The 18,690-nt window shown below is 39.8% G+C and overlaps 2 protein-coding genes across 2 annotated transcripts; both read right to left on the bottom strand.

Annotated features, from left to right (window-relative positions):
- Window positions 1–334: 334 nt before the first annotated feature.
- On the bottom strand, window positions 335–6,779 carry LOC113172819 (acetylcholine receptor subunit alpha-like). The gene is made up of 9 exons (XM_026375846.1): window positions 6,737–6,779; window positions 4,870–5,012; window positions 4,742–4,786; window positions 4,031–4,140; window positions 3,402–3,597; window positions 2,683–2,920; window positions 1,036–1,259; window positions 557–793; window positions 335–463 (listed from the first exon to the last, which is right to left on the bottom strand). The coding sequence occupies exons 1-9, from the start codon at window positions 6,777–6,779 to the stop codon at window positions 335–337; spliced, it is 1,365 nt and encodes a 454-aa protein (XP_026231631.1).
- Window positions 6,780–10,175: 3,396 nt separating this feature from the next.
- chn1 (chimerin 1) lies at window positions 10,176–18,103 on the bottom strand. Its single transcript, XM_026376784.1, has 7 exons — window positions 17,389–18,103; window positions 15,946–16,030; window positions 13,138–13,311; window positions 12,501–12,578; window positions 11,705–11,842; window positions 11,032–11,137; window positions 10,176–10,910 (listed from the first exon to the last, which is right to left on the bottom strand). The coding sequence occupies exons 1-7, from the start codon at window positions 17,638–17,640 to the stop codon at window positions 10,739–10,741; spliced, it is 1,005 nt and encodes a 334-aa protein (XP_026232569.1). The 5' UTR covers window positions 17,641–18,103; the 3' UTR covers window positions 10,176–10,738.
- Between the last annotated feature and the right edge of the window lie 587 nt (window positions 18,104–18,690).

Raw genomic sequence — 18,690 nt, 5'->3', positions numbered from 1 at the left:
ATCTACAGTGTAAATAATACAGAGGGAAAGGATGGTAAACACGAACACAGGGACAGGCTGTAGAGCTTCAGAAAGCTTTTGTTGCTATAGTGGCCCAGAGTCGGTCATAGCACATATATTCCCTTTACAAAAGCACATCTTCAATATGATATGCTGAAGTATTCTGTATAATATAAATGTAGTATACTACATGTGTATGCTATATAAACAAAAAAATTACAATACATTGAAACACAAAGCACACATAGCTTCAGAAACAACAGTGATACATGTTATGTTGAGCAACAAACTGGTCTTCTACAAGTCTAACAAGTACAACAAAAAGCCCAGGCATTTAGAGCATGCTCAGCTCAATGAGGCGGCCTGCAAAAACACCCAATGTACCAATCAGACACACAGCCATGAAAACACACAGCAGAATATGATCCAACACCATGGCCACAAACTTCCACTCTTCAGCAGCCTGAAAGAGAAGAGGGACAATATGTCACCCACACGGAAGCGAAACTCAATGAAGAACTATATTTAGAGACACGTCCTGTGTGAGAACATTTACATTATTGGACTCCTCATCTGATTTCATGGTTTCAGCAATGTACTTGACTCCTTCGATGGCACTGCGCACATCAGGATTCTTGGTGATGGGTGACTGGTAGGGAACAGCTGAAGTCTGGTTGCCAGAGATGTCTGAGATGTCAAAATCAGCACCATAGATGGTTTTATTCTGCTTTTCTTTGCCAGGACGCTTCATTGTCGAAAAGAACATGATGCTGGGTATGGTTTCAATAAAAACCTGCCATAAAAAACACAAAGGATAAGTGCTTTAAACAGCATCAGAGCCAGATTACATAAAAACCAAAACCAAAACAAAGCTATTCTCTCTGCTACAACTAGATGGCAATATAACACAGAGCAAATAAACACATCTCCGAAGTTTGCCAAGCTCACAAATGGATTGATTCTTATCTACTCAGTCAAATCCATAATAAAAATGTAGAGAGTCCCTGTTTCTTTCTCCGTTGCTCCTGTCCTCACCTTGCGGACCCAGTCAGGCATTGTATGAGTGCTTGGGGAGCGGTGGTGAGTGTTGATGACGATGACGGTGATGATGATGGAGGCAATGACAAAAACCATGGTGAAGAGCATGTATTTCCCAATGAGTGGTACAGCGCTGGAGGTAGAGGGAATCAGCTCCACAATGACCAACAGGAACACAGTTAGAGACAACAGGACAGAGATGCTGAGAGTCATCTTCTCACCTGGAAGACACAACAAATCATCTACACTTAGGCCACGACTTCTGCTCCGTACATATACAAGACCTGATGTTTCTAATTGAACACAGAGAAGGTAATACACCTTAAGTAAATTGCTGTATTATAGACAAGTTAACTTTAAAGGAAAGCCATATTAAATGTACGGTTGGTTTGTGATACCTTCAACATGCAATCTTATTACATTGCCACAAGGGAGAGCTATTTCTATATGTCTAGTTCCTCTGTAAGCTCCTTTCCCATCCATCCAATCAGGAGTCCACCTCTACCAAACCACACAACAGCACAATAACTGCACTGTTCACTCACACAAGCAAATCATATTTAAACAGTGGAAGACAGCCGCCCCCCCTCCAAATAAAACCAACAATGGGACAAGTAAACAGACTCTGACACCATTTCACACACCAAAAATGCAAGACATGTTGTTTTTGTTGCTCAGTAAGAGCTGTTATTCCAGAGAGAGCGTCTTTTGGCACCATCCTCTTCTCCACACTATCCTGTCAGCAGTCATATCAGAAGCTGGGATCAAGTGATGTATTATACATTAAAGCGGAGGCCTGCTTTCAGACATGACAGCACAGAGGGACCCTGGGTAATGAGGCAGACCCACACTGGGAACACAGCCAGATGTGCACACAAGCGGTGCAGTTTCAGGAGCAGCTAATGTAGGGACACTGACAGGCAGCATTAAGAATTTGTGCAACATGATGTCGGTTAATATCCCGAAAACATGGATAACAAGAAAAATGAACTGATTGACTGACTATGGAAACTGGTATTCAGGTAAAAATAAGGTTTTTGAAGTAGTTTTCTTTTTGAATCTATACACACAACATTTTAGCTTTCTGCTGAAACCTTATTTATGAGGCACATATGGGACAAATCTGACTCGACTTGTAAATTTAGGTTATCAATAGTGTTGGGTTCAAAAGTCAAGTCTGTTTCAAATACACTGCCTTTTTGTACTACTGTAGATGCCATTTTAGAGCATGTAATGGTGACTAGCAAGTTTAAAGTAGTACTTTTTAGGCTCTTTGGGTTTAGCAGTATTGAGATCATTTGAACATTTATCATTTATCGTTGTTGTTTATATTATATTTTGCTGTCTTTCCCTGACTTAGAAGAAAAGATTAACAACACCCAACATACAAGAAAGAGGAAAGTTTCACTGCAGTAGGATTTGTATACATATATGTATAGCAACTAAGCTACAGTATATCCACTAATGTAAATACTAAAGTATGTCATTATTATTATTTTATTATTGCAAATCTGACGTAACCAAACTTAATTTAAAGCTTCAATGTCAATGTAAAATATTTTGTTAGATTTAAATGTGTTAAAGACACAGTCTCAGTTTTTTATCCCCATGAAAAATTACAACAATGAATCAAAATCATTATACCAGAGTCTGTAGGAAGATAGAAGACAAGGCCAGTCAGGAAGGAGAAGAGCATGCAGGGGATGATGACGTTCACGATGAAGTACAGCGGAAGCCGCAGCAACAGGAAGTGGTAGGTAATATCCAGGTAAGGGGTGTCTGGGCAGCAGGCATAGAACACCTGGTGCTTCCAGCTACGGAAATCCTTCATCACCCACTCTCCACTTTCCATAAAGTTACTCAGATCTGGGCGGTCACTGTCCTGTTGGAGAAAAGCAAATTCTGTCTTTTTTCTACTACCTGTTTCACTTCTAACATTTTTATTTTTTAATTACTGTCCACTTGTTTAATGTTTAAACTTATACCATTTCATTAGCTTATCACCTGTAAAGCATGTTGAATTGCACTAATATGTATGTAAAATGGCCAACTGATTAACATTGTCTGGTCTACACATTTCTGCTTTATGTATTGGTTTAAACAAATAAGGGGTTGTATGTTTAATAGTGAGCTTTGAGCGTTGTTGTTTAAGTCATTTTTTCTACAGAACCAGCTGTTCCCTCCTGTTTCCAGGCTTTGTGCTAAACTAAGTCAACCAGCTGCTGTATTTGCCTTCACATTTAACTGACAGACAAAATAGTAACAATATTTTTATCTAACTTAAACTCTCAGCAAGAATGAGTGCAATAATAATAAAAAAAAGTAGAATTGTTCCTTTAAAGAAAAGTTCTTAGAGGAATTACAGGGTTGATTTTGACCAAGTTTCCATCGTAAGTCCAGGTACCCAGCTTCATACTGCAGTTCTGGAGGTCAAAGGGGAAATGCAGCACAATAATTTCACAGTAGCTCTTGAAGATGGCAGGTGGGTTCCATGTGATCATTCCTGTGTGCTCCAGCAGCACCTTGGTCTCATGAACAATGGCAAAGTCGCCATCTGCACTGAGGAACAAACAGAGGCAGCTTCAGCATCATAGATAATAAGTTAAATGTTAACACGGGGGGGCATTAGTGCCTGAGGATGAGTCGCTGTTGCTGTCGCACATCCCAGCCAACCAGCACTCAGCTAGGGAGAAGCTGTTGTGGCAGCGGAGCTGGTTGTCAGGGAAAAACAGCAGTGTGTTAGCATATGGTGTGAAGGGGGGAGGGGGGGCTGCAATGCATGGGCCAGATTTAGCATGCTGAAATCGGAGCTTTCACACACTGCAAACTCAAGTATGGGAAAGTATAGTTCAAAACGTTCCTGACAGGTGTGTTGATTGTTTCTAGAGGTCTGGTTGCCTGAGGTCATTTGCTGTAAAGCTTAGAGTAATGAAAAGAGAATTTGAAAAAAGAGAACAATATGACATGGATTAAATTGAGCTCGATAACATACTTGTTGTAGAGGACCAGATCAGGCCGCCAAATGTCAGTGGAGGGAACTCTGATCTTTTTGATGCCACCATAATCCTCTGGGTTCCACTGCAAGTTCACATCTTTCCATTGCTGAAAAAACAGACAGGAACACCCAGAACAATGGAAAATCCTTTAATAATCACAACCATTATTGATGTTTTATTTTGGGGAACAAAAGCAAATATAAAGAAAAAAGAAAAGCATCCAAACTCAAATATTGGAAAGTACAAATAAACATCTTAGTATATTTCTACACCAGACCACACTCTCCATTGTTATCTCTCAGTTTCTTTATTCATTTTTAACCACAGTGATCTTTAATTTGCATTGATACTAAGTTAATATATTAGATGAAAAGCTTGTGTTTTCCTTCCTATCCTTCTTTTAAACAAACGTAAAAGATAACAACAAACAAGAAAGACTGATAAATAGGTCAATCTCTGTCTTTGCTCTATGTGTAGTGTGTAACCACGGACGTGCAGCACAGCTCCTGTAAAAGCACACATCACATTCTGATGTTTGTCTTTTTTTTCTCTTATTTGTCAAAAATAATCAATTGTTAAAAAATAAAAAATTGTTGTATATTTTCACTAAATGTCATTGTAGTGCGATTTCCCACATTTGAATTAATACATCTATCAGTGTTTTTCTTTAATGTCACAGAAAAAAGAAATTAACCGATAAGTCAAACCTGTTTCAGTCGGACGTTGCTGCTGACGATCTGGTTGACCTCATCCTGTGGATCCAGATGTGTTTAGACAGTTGATGACAGTGAATCTTAACACACATGTGGTGATAGTGTGCAACATAAGACCTCACCACACTGATGAGCTGGATGAGCTGAAGGCCCACAGTAACATCCACAGAGTCTTTGAAGTCACTGACCGGACGGACAACCTTGTTGTAACCAGTGAAGAGAGTTTTAACAAGGCGTGTCTCATCGTAGGAGGCCAAGACAGCACCTGAAATGAACACGTCAGACAGATAGATACAGGCTTAAAGTTGTTTACTTTTATTAGTTGTGTACATCGGAGGTTTTGATTGTTACAATTAGTTCATGTAGTTTGACTCACTATATCTATGTGTTAACCTAAAGTAGAATACTGACTTGATACCTACAGTTTAGAATAAAGAACATTTAATAATTGAAAAGTAACAAGTGTCAGGATAGGTGTAAAATATTTATGAATGTACAGTATGTGCCTGAATATAGGTCTATATATTTTTTAGGGTGAGCTGAGGCTGACCTACTTTTACACACTGTGCATTAAGTCTGTGTATAGTCTGTTTCAAAGCTTTGCTGATTTAAAGACATTTGAAAGTATTGTAATGGGAGGATTTGTGGTTATAGTGCGAGGACAGGCGAGGTTGATTAGGTGAGTGATGGAACCTGTGAGTAAGCAGAGAGACCAGGAGGCCGCTTAATGGCGATTGAAGTGATTCATTGTCGGGGTGGGTAGGCTGCCGGTGGTGAAGATAGCGAGTGTGTTGCAGGGCGAGGTTCCTCTGTGGGCTAGGGCTGTATCAGCAAGGGACTGGATATTAGGGGTGTTTGGCTGCTTCCCAGTTTTGTGAAAAGGTTCTTTCTGCTGCAGGTGGAGGCCTTAAAATGTTAGACTGTTGTCCCATCTGTAACACACTCTGGCGAGCCGCACTAGTGCCTTAACCCCCGGAGGAACTAAGTGTTTTAAAGATTTTTTTTTTATTATTTATTATGACTGTTTACAACTTGTTTTGTTCTTTAAAGAAGGCATAATGTCTTACTGGGGTGGGAAAGCTGAGATGAGGCTAAACTCCCGTGAATGCCAACATGTGAGTGTTTGCAATAGAGTTTGAGGTGCAGTATTTTTAGTGTGCAGTGTAGTTTGGAGTGTGTATTTGGCACTTTGATTTTGGCGTGGGGGTGTAGTCTTGGAAAACCAGTAGCCTTAAACACTGTCTCGGGTATCTCTGGTAGAGTTGTGTTATTTATATGAATTTATAATAAATAATTTGTTATTTTAAATATAGCTGTTGTTCAGTCATCTCCTTCCTTCTCCTGTGTTGCTTCAAAGACCTTGTGTACTTCCAATCACAGGGTTATTACAGTACACATTTTAAACTGTAAACATAATGTTTTCAATATATAAGTGTATATTTGTCTGTATAGTTAATTCTGAGAACAAATTGCATTCTAGCACATGTTCACCTATCGGCCATGTACTATACAGTATATATGTATTTGCTTAAATTGCTTTGGATTTGGGCTCTAAATTTAAACATGTGATGGTATCTCTGTAAAGGTCGTTAATAGAGATATTCTTATGCTATTTCCGCTACGTATCTATAACATGCCAGAGGAGGATCCTCTTTCATTTTTAAGCTGACCTTGAAATAAAGGTCATTTTACAGCAACATGTTGTAAGAATGGTTGAACGATCCTCGAGACGTTAAACTGGGACAACAAAGGAACTGCATAGACATGATTATAAAGGAGACTTCATGTGCTGACAGACAAATTTTGCACGGTACAAATTTTTTCCATTTTGTTGTTTGAATTGTATTTCAGAAGAACACACTTACCTGAGACCAGCTTCTTTAAACACACGGTGAACAGCGAAAAGGAGATTGAACGCCTTCTCTCCAACCCAACAAAACTAACTCAAGCCACGTGCACAAAAGAAAACAGTTTTAAATAGACTCTTACCTGATAAAATGACTAGCTGAAAAATTAAAAGGGCAGCATCCATTCTTGCCACTAAACCCAGGCATCCAAAAGTGACAAACAAACTTCAACACTTCGCCCGTTGATCACTTGAGAATTGAAAAGGTTTGACCCACCTAAAACATTCTTTCAGCACTGGACATTGACCCACTGTACAACCTCGTAGCTCTCCACTGGCAGCCCCGTTGTTATTGTCTGACAGCGGATGTGAGTGAGTGACTGCCAATGCTTGTCATTTGAGAGGGGCACATTCTTTGTCATCTGTAATCTCTGGAGTAATTCACCACTGAAATATCCCATCATGAACTTGGCCAAACACAACCTCAAGGTGCAAAGACACAACACATGCTCACAAGTATTTCTCATATCAGTGATAAACTATTATTGCTATTATACCATAAATCAGGATATGGAAGTCCATATAATAATTTTCGAACTCCTGAGAAGTGTTTCCACATTGAATAATGATTTCACATTCATGTACAGTTTAAATTGGGGGTTTAATGCTTTGAGTTTTTACCAGATTTAAGAAATAAATAGACTAAATAGAAAATAGACTTTTTTTTTTAAATTTCTTTTTGGGAAATGACATCTAATATTTGATTAATCTGAAACTTTAATTTTTTATAGATTTGTTTTGTTTGTTTATTTGCATTACTGTTTTATTCATTTATTTATTTTAAAAGGACTGATAAAAACTATACATTCTCAAGAAACAATAATTTTCTGCATTTTTCACAGCAGGCCACTTGCTTTTTAAACAGAATTTATAAGCAGTATAAAACATTGATTACAGGGATTAGCTATAGATAGATAGATATAAAGAAATTAGTTTTCAGTAACTGTAACAGAATAATTTTTCTTATGTAGACATTAGATATTGTGTGTGTATGTAACAATTTAATCATAGTTATTTCTTAGCACTATAGCTTTCTGTATGTATGATAACTATTCATTGCATTAATTTAAAGTGTGCCCTTGTGATGCCTCTCAAATCCAGTTTCCCATGTAAAAGTAAATAACAACATAATTTCAGATAACTCAGATCTTAGTTTGTGTTTTCTGGAGGCCAGGTGTTACACCCCTGCCTCCCTTCTTTGCTCTGCTCTGCCCGTGATGGGTCAGGCAACTCAATTTCCTCACATCCCCAATGCGTTCAATCAGCCAGTCACTCAACCACAAGCCTCATTTATCTCACTTAGGGGCAAATGACCATTTTGGCAATGTCTGAATTAAGAGAGATTTGTCTCAGCTCTCCTCTCTCTGTCTATTTTCTCTCCAATCATGCAGGCCACATGAATTTGCACCCGAAGTACCTCTTTGCTGTTCTCCATGTCCATCATGTAACATGGGACAAGCCATCATTGTATCTGCTCAGTCAACCTCCTCCCAGGCAGACACTGTTGTTGCTCTGCCCATTGTTAATTACAACAGTTTTAGGTCTCACACTGCAATTTCAGTCTCTAGAGGACTATGAACTGTGTGGTTGTGTCTCTGCTCGGTAAGTGATTAAATGTTCACTGAATCTGAATGAAAGTGCCTATGTAATATCTGCAGGGGGTGGATGAAAACTGGACAACATACTGGATGTTCACGCCTGGATAAGGATTAAAATGACCAGGGTTTTCACAGAAGACATTATAATGTGTTTCTTTTCTTATTTTCCATACTTAATTTTGTTGCTTTATTGCATGCTATTCTAATAATAGATTAAATATTTCTTCTGATTTACTAAGATCCAAATGCAAAAACACAGTAAGTGTTATTATAAATACATACATAAAATCAGACAGGTAAATTTTTATATTTCTGCTGTTGTTTTTTTTCTTCCACATCAGCCATTTGTAGAGAGAAATGCATTACCATTGAGTCAACAGAGAAAGGTCAGTTGTCTCATGGATCACAGCTTTTAAATTTAGTCTCATTACTGTGAATAAGCCACATCCAGCACACAGTACGTTTTTGGTGAAAATACTCCAACGTGATGTTATCACAGCATCTGAATGAGAGATAGAAAGCGTGATAGTTTTATTGGTGTGGTTTACCTCCTTTCACAGTCAGTGCCTAAAGCAGATGAAGATACGATGTATTTAAAATAGCTTATAATGGCGGGGGAGGCTAAACGGTTGGATGAGAATCCAATTTTGCCACACAATCACCAGAGACAAGTCTGAATTCAGCTTACATTAACTCGGTGTGTTGTGGTCACGACAGCCAAGTGATTAAATGTCAAGCAGTGATTGCTTCTCAGATGCTTTGTGGGGAGAACTGATGCACAAAAAACCTGAAGGCAGGGAAAAGCTAAACATGAAACTACACCCAAACAAAAGTCAGTATTTATAAATCGTGTCAAAAGTAAATGTATGATTTAAATGTGAAATAAAAGCACTAATCTAAACACTGTAAGCTTGCTCCATGACCGTTAACAGTGTGAAACCACAATCATGTAGTAAGCCTCTGATGGCTGTGCATGGCTGGTTTTTGGAAATTGCTTGGAAAGATATAACCTGTGGGTAATTAAATCTATGCATAAATATCTTTTGACATTGTTTGCACATACATCCAGTAATTAACAGAGTGGTGTTGCCTTAGGTATCGTGAGTTTGTTTTTAATCTCATAATGAGCCAGTGTGACTGATGTGTCGTTAGAGGGGCTTATGTCCAGTCACATGACGTGTGGCTTTTAGGCAGGATCTGTCACTTTGACTTTGCAGAATGAAGAACATCCTCATCTGCAAGGGTCATCTTGTAGCCTAAACACCTATGTTGCTCATGCCAAAAGATCAACAGCAGATTTAATTACAGTATCTTGTATATTTATAGTCTTTATTTAAAATGTATTTAATATTATGTTGCCTTATTGAAAAACAAATACCATGTGAGGAAAATGCAGCATAAAGCTGCACTTTACCTCTCAGATGGTAATAATGCTAATGTGCTGCTAAAGATCTCCTTTCTCCCTTTTAGAGATTGAGAACATTGACAACTCTGTTGATGTTTTTTCTGACATGTGTCATGCAAGTCAAAGACAAACCAGTACCACTGTGATCAATAGAGTTGTTTGAAGTTGAATGAAATTCAATACTGTAGGTGTGTTGGTTTTGATCTTCTGTTGACAGCAGACTAATCCCTCAGCTCTACAAAAGCTTTTGGAGTCTTATAACTTACGTCTTTTTTATTGTTTAACTTCCATCTTTACAGTTTTGGTTTGTTCTCAGGTTCTTCCCACACACAGCCAGCATTGCTGGTGTACAGTAGAACATGTTGGAGGATCCAGCTGCAGAAGACCCAGACTGCAATGTTACTGCTGCCCACAAGTGGCCATAACATGTAGGCAGGTTGCGAACAACTTGATGCAGACCTTTATTATAACAATTTAGATGACTCATTAATCACACATTTTTGTCAGAGTAATTATTTTAATAAATTAAAGTGATCATGCACAGGTTGTACAAAAGCATCACAGTAAAAAATTAAATTCACCCAAAACATAAATGTTAACTTCAGGCAAGTGCACCAGTGGGAACACATTAGCAGGAAAGACTAAAAAAAAAACCAAAATAATAATACAGCATCATACAAATTGCCCCAGAAAAATCAGTAGCTTATTTTTACATTGGTTTCACAGATATAACTGCACAAATGGCAGCTGGGAATGAGGACTATAACTACTACAGGACGGACAAAAGCGAAATCACTGCGCTACACGATCTTCAACTCATGCTGGGTTACTACTATAAAGCAACAAAGACCTCGCATGCATGCTGGTCTGTCAGCTTCTGAAAATCCCCCGACAAAAATGGGGAGGCATAAAGTGTAAGGTTCATCGTCCACACCCAGCACAGGGGAAGACAGATATTAGATCAGCACTAGTCCATACAAAGGGCATTTATAAAACAGTATCAGTGATTTAATACAAACTGGTATTTAAGTCCTTGCACAAAACTGATTAGAGAGCTGTCCTATAAAAGTCCTGATCTGTGCTTAGAAGAGCCTGTCTTCATTTTTAATGAGCATCTCCACCACCTGTCTCTGGTACCGGATGTCATTGAGTGCTGTTATGGCATCATTGTTTGGCACACGCATGAGAGTGGGCCCAAAAATGATGGCGAGGTTCTCTGCATTCATCAGGTTGGATTCCTCATTCTGTGTCACCCTGAAAACATGCAGAGAAGTTAGAAGCATACATACAGAAAGCATTTTGATTTTGAAAACATGAACACTCAAGAAATCACATCTCAAAGCAATGTACCACTGTTGTCTCCTAATGATCTCACCTTTTCAAATGTGCCATGATGTACTTGAGAGTTTCACAATGTGATGGTGGCAACAAAGCAAGAGCCTCACAGAAAGCTTCAAGTTTCTTCTCTGGGTCTGAGAGCTCTAGAAATAGGAAGAAAGGTGTTTCTGGGGATTGTTTAGAATACACTTAATAACTAAACTCAAAAACTAGTAATTCCTGAGTGGAAGTCTGTTTTAGATTTTAGAGTTCATGCAAATGTGCTCTGGACTGTATTGTTGTTTTTTTTCTCTGACTGCACATCAGTGCTGAGATTTGAAAATAAATGGCTGGTGAGAAAAGTAACAATGAAAATTTCCTTTAATAACAACCATAACGACTAAAGCATTTACAGTAATTCAGCACCAGCCAGTACTGTGGCTAAGCAAAGTTAGATGAGAGAACACCTTGCAACATAAAGCAGTCCAATACAACAGCATGATAAAATATTTCATATCCAATAAATCTAACATGAGTTTAATAAAAAACTGTATCTAATACTTGGAGCTCAGCAGAGCATTTTCTGCTAAATAAAAGATAGATAAAGACAAAATACTAAGTTGGGTCTGACCATGTGAAGCAAAGGGCAAAGAGCTTAACAGCAACTGTGTGAAATCTTGAACCACGTTTAACCACTTATTTTCTGACTAATTTGTTTAGGTGTGACATACTTGCAGCCTCGATGAACCTGGGGTAAGCATCATATGAGATGATGGGAACCGGCAAATCCCTGAGGTACAGTTTCAGTGCACCTGTGATGATATTGATGTCTTCATAGGCGTTGACTGAGATGTCTGTCTTCTCGCCATCTGTGAGGATGCACGATGGTATAAAGGAGAGAAGGAGAAAACTGTCACATTGTAAGAATGGAAAAAAAAAATTTACTCTTGCTCACTATTTTCGCTAAGTAGTTTCTATCATTGGCCTTGCCTGCTTTGTTCTGACTTTCTCTCAGTTATGCATGCTTTCCAGAGCAGGCCATGGCCTACTTGTGCTGGCAGACTGAACATCACAGTGCTGTGAGTTGGAATGACACTCTGTCATGGATGATCTCCCACATGCGGATCTGGCTAAGAGTTCAGCCCACTGCTGCAGGGTTTTTCTTACAGTTAAAATTCACACTGCACAGGCTCATTCTCACTAAGTCCAGTGCTGAATCCCAACGCAACCGAAGAGGGTTTTTTTTTTTTTTTTTCTTTACAGTCGTGTCTAAGGCAGTGAGAGTACATCTTTGGTTTATATCCCTTGAGGTCCCCTGTGCCTGTCCACACATAAAACCCTGTGTGAGAGGGACATGTGAGCGTAGGATCTGCACTCCCAGATGGACACTAATCCTTCACAAATGTGCCACTTTGTCATTAATCTGAAATGTCCCGTGTGTCCTACAGAAGTGTGCAAACACGCAATGTCAACCGTCATGTTGTGAGTTGACAGTAATCTATGAAAAGGACAAAAACAAAGACGGACCTTTGTCGAACGCCATCTTGACTTCTTCAACCAAATCGCTGAATCCAGATACTCTGTAGAGGCCTTCAGACTTTAGTCCTTGAGGAACAAATGTGAAATAAATAACCTTTAAGACATCGGCATGGCTGTCACGAGTAATGTAGAAAAATTCACCTGCATGTATCACGGTGGGTAGTTAAGAAAGTGTTATTAAACACTTCTAAATATGCATAAGAAATTAAGGATAAAATGTTCACAATGTCACATAATGGAACAACATGGGCAGATGCAATTAGTTTTCTGCATCACTGGGCAAAATAATAAAGACATAAATCAAACTTAGATGTACATTAGAGGGCAGACAATGAGGGAGCAGTGAGTCTCCTGCATAGTTGAATGATTTAACTGAAATGTAATCAACTAAGGCAGCAGGAAACTGTGTAATGTTTTCCTCATTACACGTTTACAATTACCAACACGCTCATCTCTCTTCTGAGTCATTCCCTCACCAAGAAAACATCAACTCATTTAGTAATGTAATCAGACTTTTAGCACCTCAAAGTAAGTATTACCAATTCTGGATAAGCTACTTTAAAAATACATTTTACAAAGAGCATCATACATTTGGTCATTTAGAGGACACACACACTGAACCAACCTCTGGACTCGATCTCTCTTATGCACATGTCCACCACCATCGGTCGCGCTGTATTGTAAGCTTTCACCAGAGTCGTGAGGTCACAGCTGTAAACCTTGCGGATGTGTCTCAGGTCGGGCTTGCAGTCGTTGGGCACCAGAGATGAGCACTGTTTGTGGACGTTCAAACCACAATCTAAAAGAAAAACAGAGAGTAGTTGGTTAGATGGTTAAAGTATGTGACCTAAATGTCAAAATGGAAGGGTTGTGTAGTGTGCCAACAGAAAGATTTGTGCTACTTCATTCATTAAATCTCCAAACTGAGCACTATCACGTAAATCCACATTCATCATCAGGTTCATCTTGATGGGTTTGGCTGGTTTCATAGTAAACATTGTCCCCTAAATGTCACAAGACCACTGGGGGGCACAGTTTTTTTCTATCACACATGGCATTGGAGTCACCTTGACCGCTTTCTAGATCCAAAGTCACCTCTAGAGGGATGGATTTGTTTTTTTTTATAAATCAAAAACAGTGAAATAAAACAATGAGCCAGGAGACAGAAAGTCTACTGAGGGAATCATTATGTGGTGTTGTTTGTGTGTGTTCAATTATTATAATAAATCAAACCTGACTTTTCTCTTTGATATTTTCATTATGTATTTAAATAGCATATCAGTCTGAACTGTGTTTTGTCTTCAGTCACAGTGGATGGGGCTTGAGGCGCAGCTGTTTCAGGTCAGGATTCACCTTGTTGGCAACAGAGGAGCCTGTGGAGAACAGATGCACGGAGAGAGTGCAGTTCTGCTTTGTAACAGAGATGCATGGAGGGAATTAGAGGAGCACTAAAAACGCTGTGGCCTGAAGGAGGGACAGTCAGTGCTGCTGAGCGCTCTATTCTTTTCCAAATCCAAGCTCACACACAATGGCAGAGGAAGCAGCAATTGAGTCGCTGCAGGCAACAGTAGACCCAGTTTCCCAGACTAAAATGGGGCAGCTCTTCAAGCTCTTAGATCTTTTGAGCCCCCTCCAAGTTCTGAAAGGCTTATTTGATAAATGCCATGTGCATTTTTAGTGCAAAAACATAAAACAAAAAAAAAAAAAAAAAGATATCCAACAAAAGATTTTTAAAATCTCCTTCTGCAAAACCACAGACAATATTTTGATTCATATGGGTCCCTGGAGAAATTCCCACAGCATTTATATGCGCTGATGCAGAAATGTAATTACCTTAAGAGATGATTCTCTTAAGGATATGAGACAGGCGCTATAATAGAGGAGGTCCTGTCATCAGACCCAACTCTGCTGAGCTCCTGATGTCCATGTGAGCACACTGATGGCTCTGGGTCCCAGGTGGGGTGGGTGAGGGTGAGGCAGGGCCCAAGGGACGTCAGGAGCCGGGAGAAAAGATATGTTGCTTTACTGCACCGTCAGTTCTGTCTGTGCTGCTGTGGAGAGGGCTGCAGCTCAGTTTTGGCTAAAGGGCACTGAGAAGCGGCTGCTAGTTTGTAATTAGCACATTATCACTACGTGTTACCGGCAGAGTTACCAGTTGAAACCAGTTCCTTTGTGGCGGAGAGTAAAAACAAAAAGCACCACTCGTATTTGTTAGATGGTTCAGTTTTTCTCCCAAAGTTAAACAAGGGTTGAGCCGTGTGACCTAGCTCTTTGGTTGAAGCTGCTGAATTTTAATGTGTATGGAAACAGAGCTCTTCCCCACGCTCCGAGCCCTGCTCCTCATTACAGAGACATGCCAGCTTTGTTTTCCTTCATGGGCATGACAGGATGAGGCTGTGTGGGGGGGCATATTCTGATGAGGAAACGTGGCACAACAAGCACAAGCAGAGGCTTGCTTCCTGGCACTCGGCCAAAAACAGTTCACACATACAAAAAGAAAAAGGGGGTTGGAGCACATTTTTTGGTATGCAAATTCGAGCATCATGTGAGACTTCGCTGCCCTAGATTCTCGTGGCTGCGTTTGAGTCCGAAGGAATGGAAATCTAAGAGTCGATATAGCGGAGCTCCAAACATGTGTGCTTTTATTTTGACCGTTGTCAGCTTTCAAAATAATTAATAATGTATGTCAGAGCTCCCACAGATTTGTGTGACACACTTTGTTTCATCAATAAAATATCAAAGACACACATCAAACTGTATTATAGCATCAGGGATGGAAGAGGAATTCTAACTTAAACCACAGTGAAACAGAAATCTGATCAGAGTATTTTACAAGCTAAGGGACAAATGTATTAATATAAATATTCTCTTATATAGCATATTCATTAAAGGAATATTTATAAAAATGCAAACTCTCACAATAGATCCTAGTAACATAATGCATGTAGTGTTTCATTAAAATCATGTGGGTTTGTTATTGTTCTAGTGACAACAGGATGTGAGGAACTTTCCAGCCATCAGTTGAAAAAAAAAAATCTTGTTTGCAAGAAGAATGAAGAGCTACTTTTAGATTTTTTTAATAATATATTAGTGCATCTCTGAATGTGCATTCTTCGCTTCTTTGCACTGAATTGCCCATTCACAAACCCAGTGAAGAAGAAAGTAGGTCAGAAATAAGGTTTTAACATCGCGTAATGTATCGGTTACATCACGGCTTTAAAGCCCTTATTTTACTTTATTACACAACCCATAATCTACAAACTACTGTTGGGATTTCAGATTAAAATTTAGTAATCCAGATCCAGATGCACTAAAAACCGAGTAACCCATATACAGAAGGGCTCTCTTTGTACACCATGAATGTAAGAGTGTTGTAGATTGCTCAGTCAGTTTATTAAAGAGTGTGTTGAAGTAGCAGTGAAATAACATTTACCTGAACACTTGACTCCCTGAGCCATCAGTCCCCACATAAAACTGGCACAATGTTCACACCAGTGAGGGCCCCGAAACGTATGGACCTACAACAGAGAGAGGGACAGTGAGAGAGTATTAGTAATGAAGAGCAATGACAAAATTGAGAGAGAACAGTGGGGGGGTTGCAGCCCTTCACTCCATAGATGCCCTTTCCTCTTCTTTAACTGGGTAGAAGACCCATAGGTGCTGCCACCTTAAATGAGCCAGAGGAGGAGGTTTATCTGTGTGTGGAGGAGGACTGTTGTTCAAAAACACCCTCACACTGACAACACTAAGGTGGGTGCAGCAGTGACTCCAAGCAGGGGAGGCTTTGTCATCATTGCAAAGTAGGTTTTGACACTTCACCAGAGTTAAGGTGCAAGTTGTCAGAGACATTTGCTATGGAAATGCCATGCTAGTGCAGGAAAAGGAAGCCCCTACGCTCCAGGTAACAACAGCTCAACCAATCAGAGGTGGCCTCTGGGAACAGGAGCAAGCCACAACTCCACCGGTTTCTCTGCATTGAATCAATAGCAGCTGCAGGAGGCAAACCATTTGGCATAGAATGGTTGCTTTCTGGCAATTGTGATTGTGCACAAGCGGTGATCAGGTTACAAAATGTAAACAGACGGTCACCTGAATAGTGAATTTTTCAATTATTGAATTCACATCATCATGTCATCGCTGACACATAGCAGACTTATTAAAGAAAAACAAATACATGCAGATGGGAAATGCCTTGACCTGGAGTAATAAATGGCCGGAATGGTAACTTAGATGTCATATTATAACGCTGTCACTCATAGTAAATAAAGAAAATAATAATAAATGTCTCTTATCATAAAATGATTTTAGTTCTAAAATTAAAGGATCAATTTCTGAGCCATTACATTGTCATACTGTACTTAGCAGCATCGGTACTTGAAAAATATCCTCTGTATTATAAATTCACGCAATTTAGCAAAAACACTTGCTTAAAATCCTGAAATGCCTCATTCAGCAATAAAAAGGGAACAAAGCAGCGGAAAAGGAACCAGTGAGCATCAGCAGTTTGAAAGCCTTGAAGGTAATTTTTCATCCCCTGCTCTCCATCCCATTAACCAGCCAAACTAGGGGAGTGAGCTTGAGCCAAATAGGGAAACACTCCTCCACTGTTTCGCCTCTCCATCGGCCTAATCTCTCCATCTGGTACTCAAACTAACAGCAGTGGTCCACAGACAACCCAACTGATTTTCTTTTGATAAAGGCTCTCTGGACAGACCATAACACCTCTGTTTTTTGTCCCCTCTCTCCCACTCAGCAACACCACCCACCCCCCACATCTTCCAAAAGGGAAGCATTTGAAGCAATGCTCTGTCCAAACATGATGAAATCAGCATTTACAACAACTGGCAAAAAGCTCTTCAACTTAATTCAGTCTCACCTTGAAATTGTGGACTTTCTCCGATTTGGGTGTCCGCTCACTCTCCTTCAGTGTGGCTCTGCGGACCAGTGAGGTAAGCTGTGAATAGGCTAATAGTTTAAGTGGCTGCCAGAAAGTGGCTGGAGGTTTCTGTGGCCCCATCCTCATCCCCAGAGCCGCCGCCAGAATGTCCTCCTGATTGGCCTCTCGCTTGGCCTTTTGCACCAGGGACTTCTCTTCCTTGTGACCCTTGCAGGACTCTCTAGATGGCATTCTGGTGCTGCAGTCTCCCAGTCAAGATGAATGAAAAACCCAGTAGAAAAGTCCAACAAATAAAGTGAACTCGTTGATGCTTAGACCAAGCCTATGTTACACAATGTTTCTGGCATTGTCCCAGTTAAAAAGAGGCATCACAATAAATTCATCATTTGAAAGAGTACAAAAAAACTATGGTCCTTATTAGGTCCTGTCACTGCAGTGACAGTAGATCAAGTGGAGTCTCTGTGATAGGAGTGCCAGGTTTTGTATGAAAGAGGTGCAGCCCTGGGTGCTCATATGGTTCTCTGGGAATGTGTATGCAGATGAGCTGAGTGGTTACGCTAATCCTCTCCTCCCTGTGCAGAGCTGATATTCTCCCTGGAACACAGACAGCACACTGTTGTGTACGGATGCTGTCAGGGCAGAGCAGAGTGAGGGGGAGGAGTATGAGACCAGACCCTGTAGTAGTCACAGCAGATTAAATGGATCCCACCAGCCAATCACAGCATCGATACACCAGTTTTATAGTAGCCCCTACCCCGCCCCCACACAACTCCATCAGATATCCAAGCAGGGGAGCCGGGGTTGGATGAAATGAGAGTGGGATGATAATGAGCAATGAATGAGTCATGCATCGAGAGTGGGCTGCAGCCTAAAGAACCTGCGACAGCAGTGGGCCGTTAGAGAGAGGAGCTATTTTCAAAATCATGTTGCCACAGAAACTGATTATGACTGAACCACAACAAGCAAGAGCACAAAAGTATGCATGCAAAATATGACGTCATTGATATCAACACTCACTTTACACAGTGATGCTCTGGGTTTCATTCAAAAAAAAAAAATTTGATATATATTTTTTAACTTTCAGCAAACCTTCTTAGGTTTTATAAATTTAAAAAGAAGAAGAAGAATAAAATCACTTGCCAGATGTATTTTGTGTTGGATTTCTTCTTCTGTGTTTTTATTCCAGACTACGTGAAACACTTTAAATTGTCATTATGTATGGAAAATGCTTGAAATTCAATTAAACTGACATCATAATAACCACCTAATAAAAACTGTAAA

The sequence above is a fragment of the Anabas testudineus genome, chromosome 21 (genome assembly GCF_900324465.2).
Source record: "Anabas testudineus chromosome 21, fAnaTes1.2, whole genome shotgun sequence".
NCBI lineage: Eukaryota > Metazoa > Chordata > Actinopteri > Anabantiformes > Anabantidae > Anabas > Anabas testudineus.
Note: the sequence above shows the minus strand (reverse complement) of the source record. Positions and strands in the feature narration are given on the sequence as shown.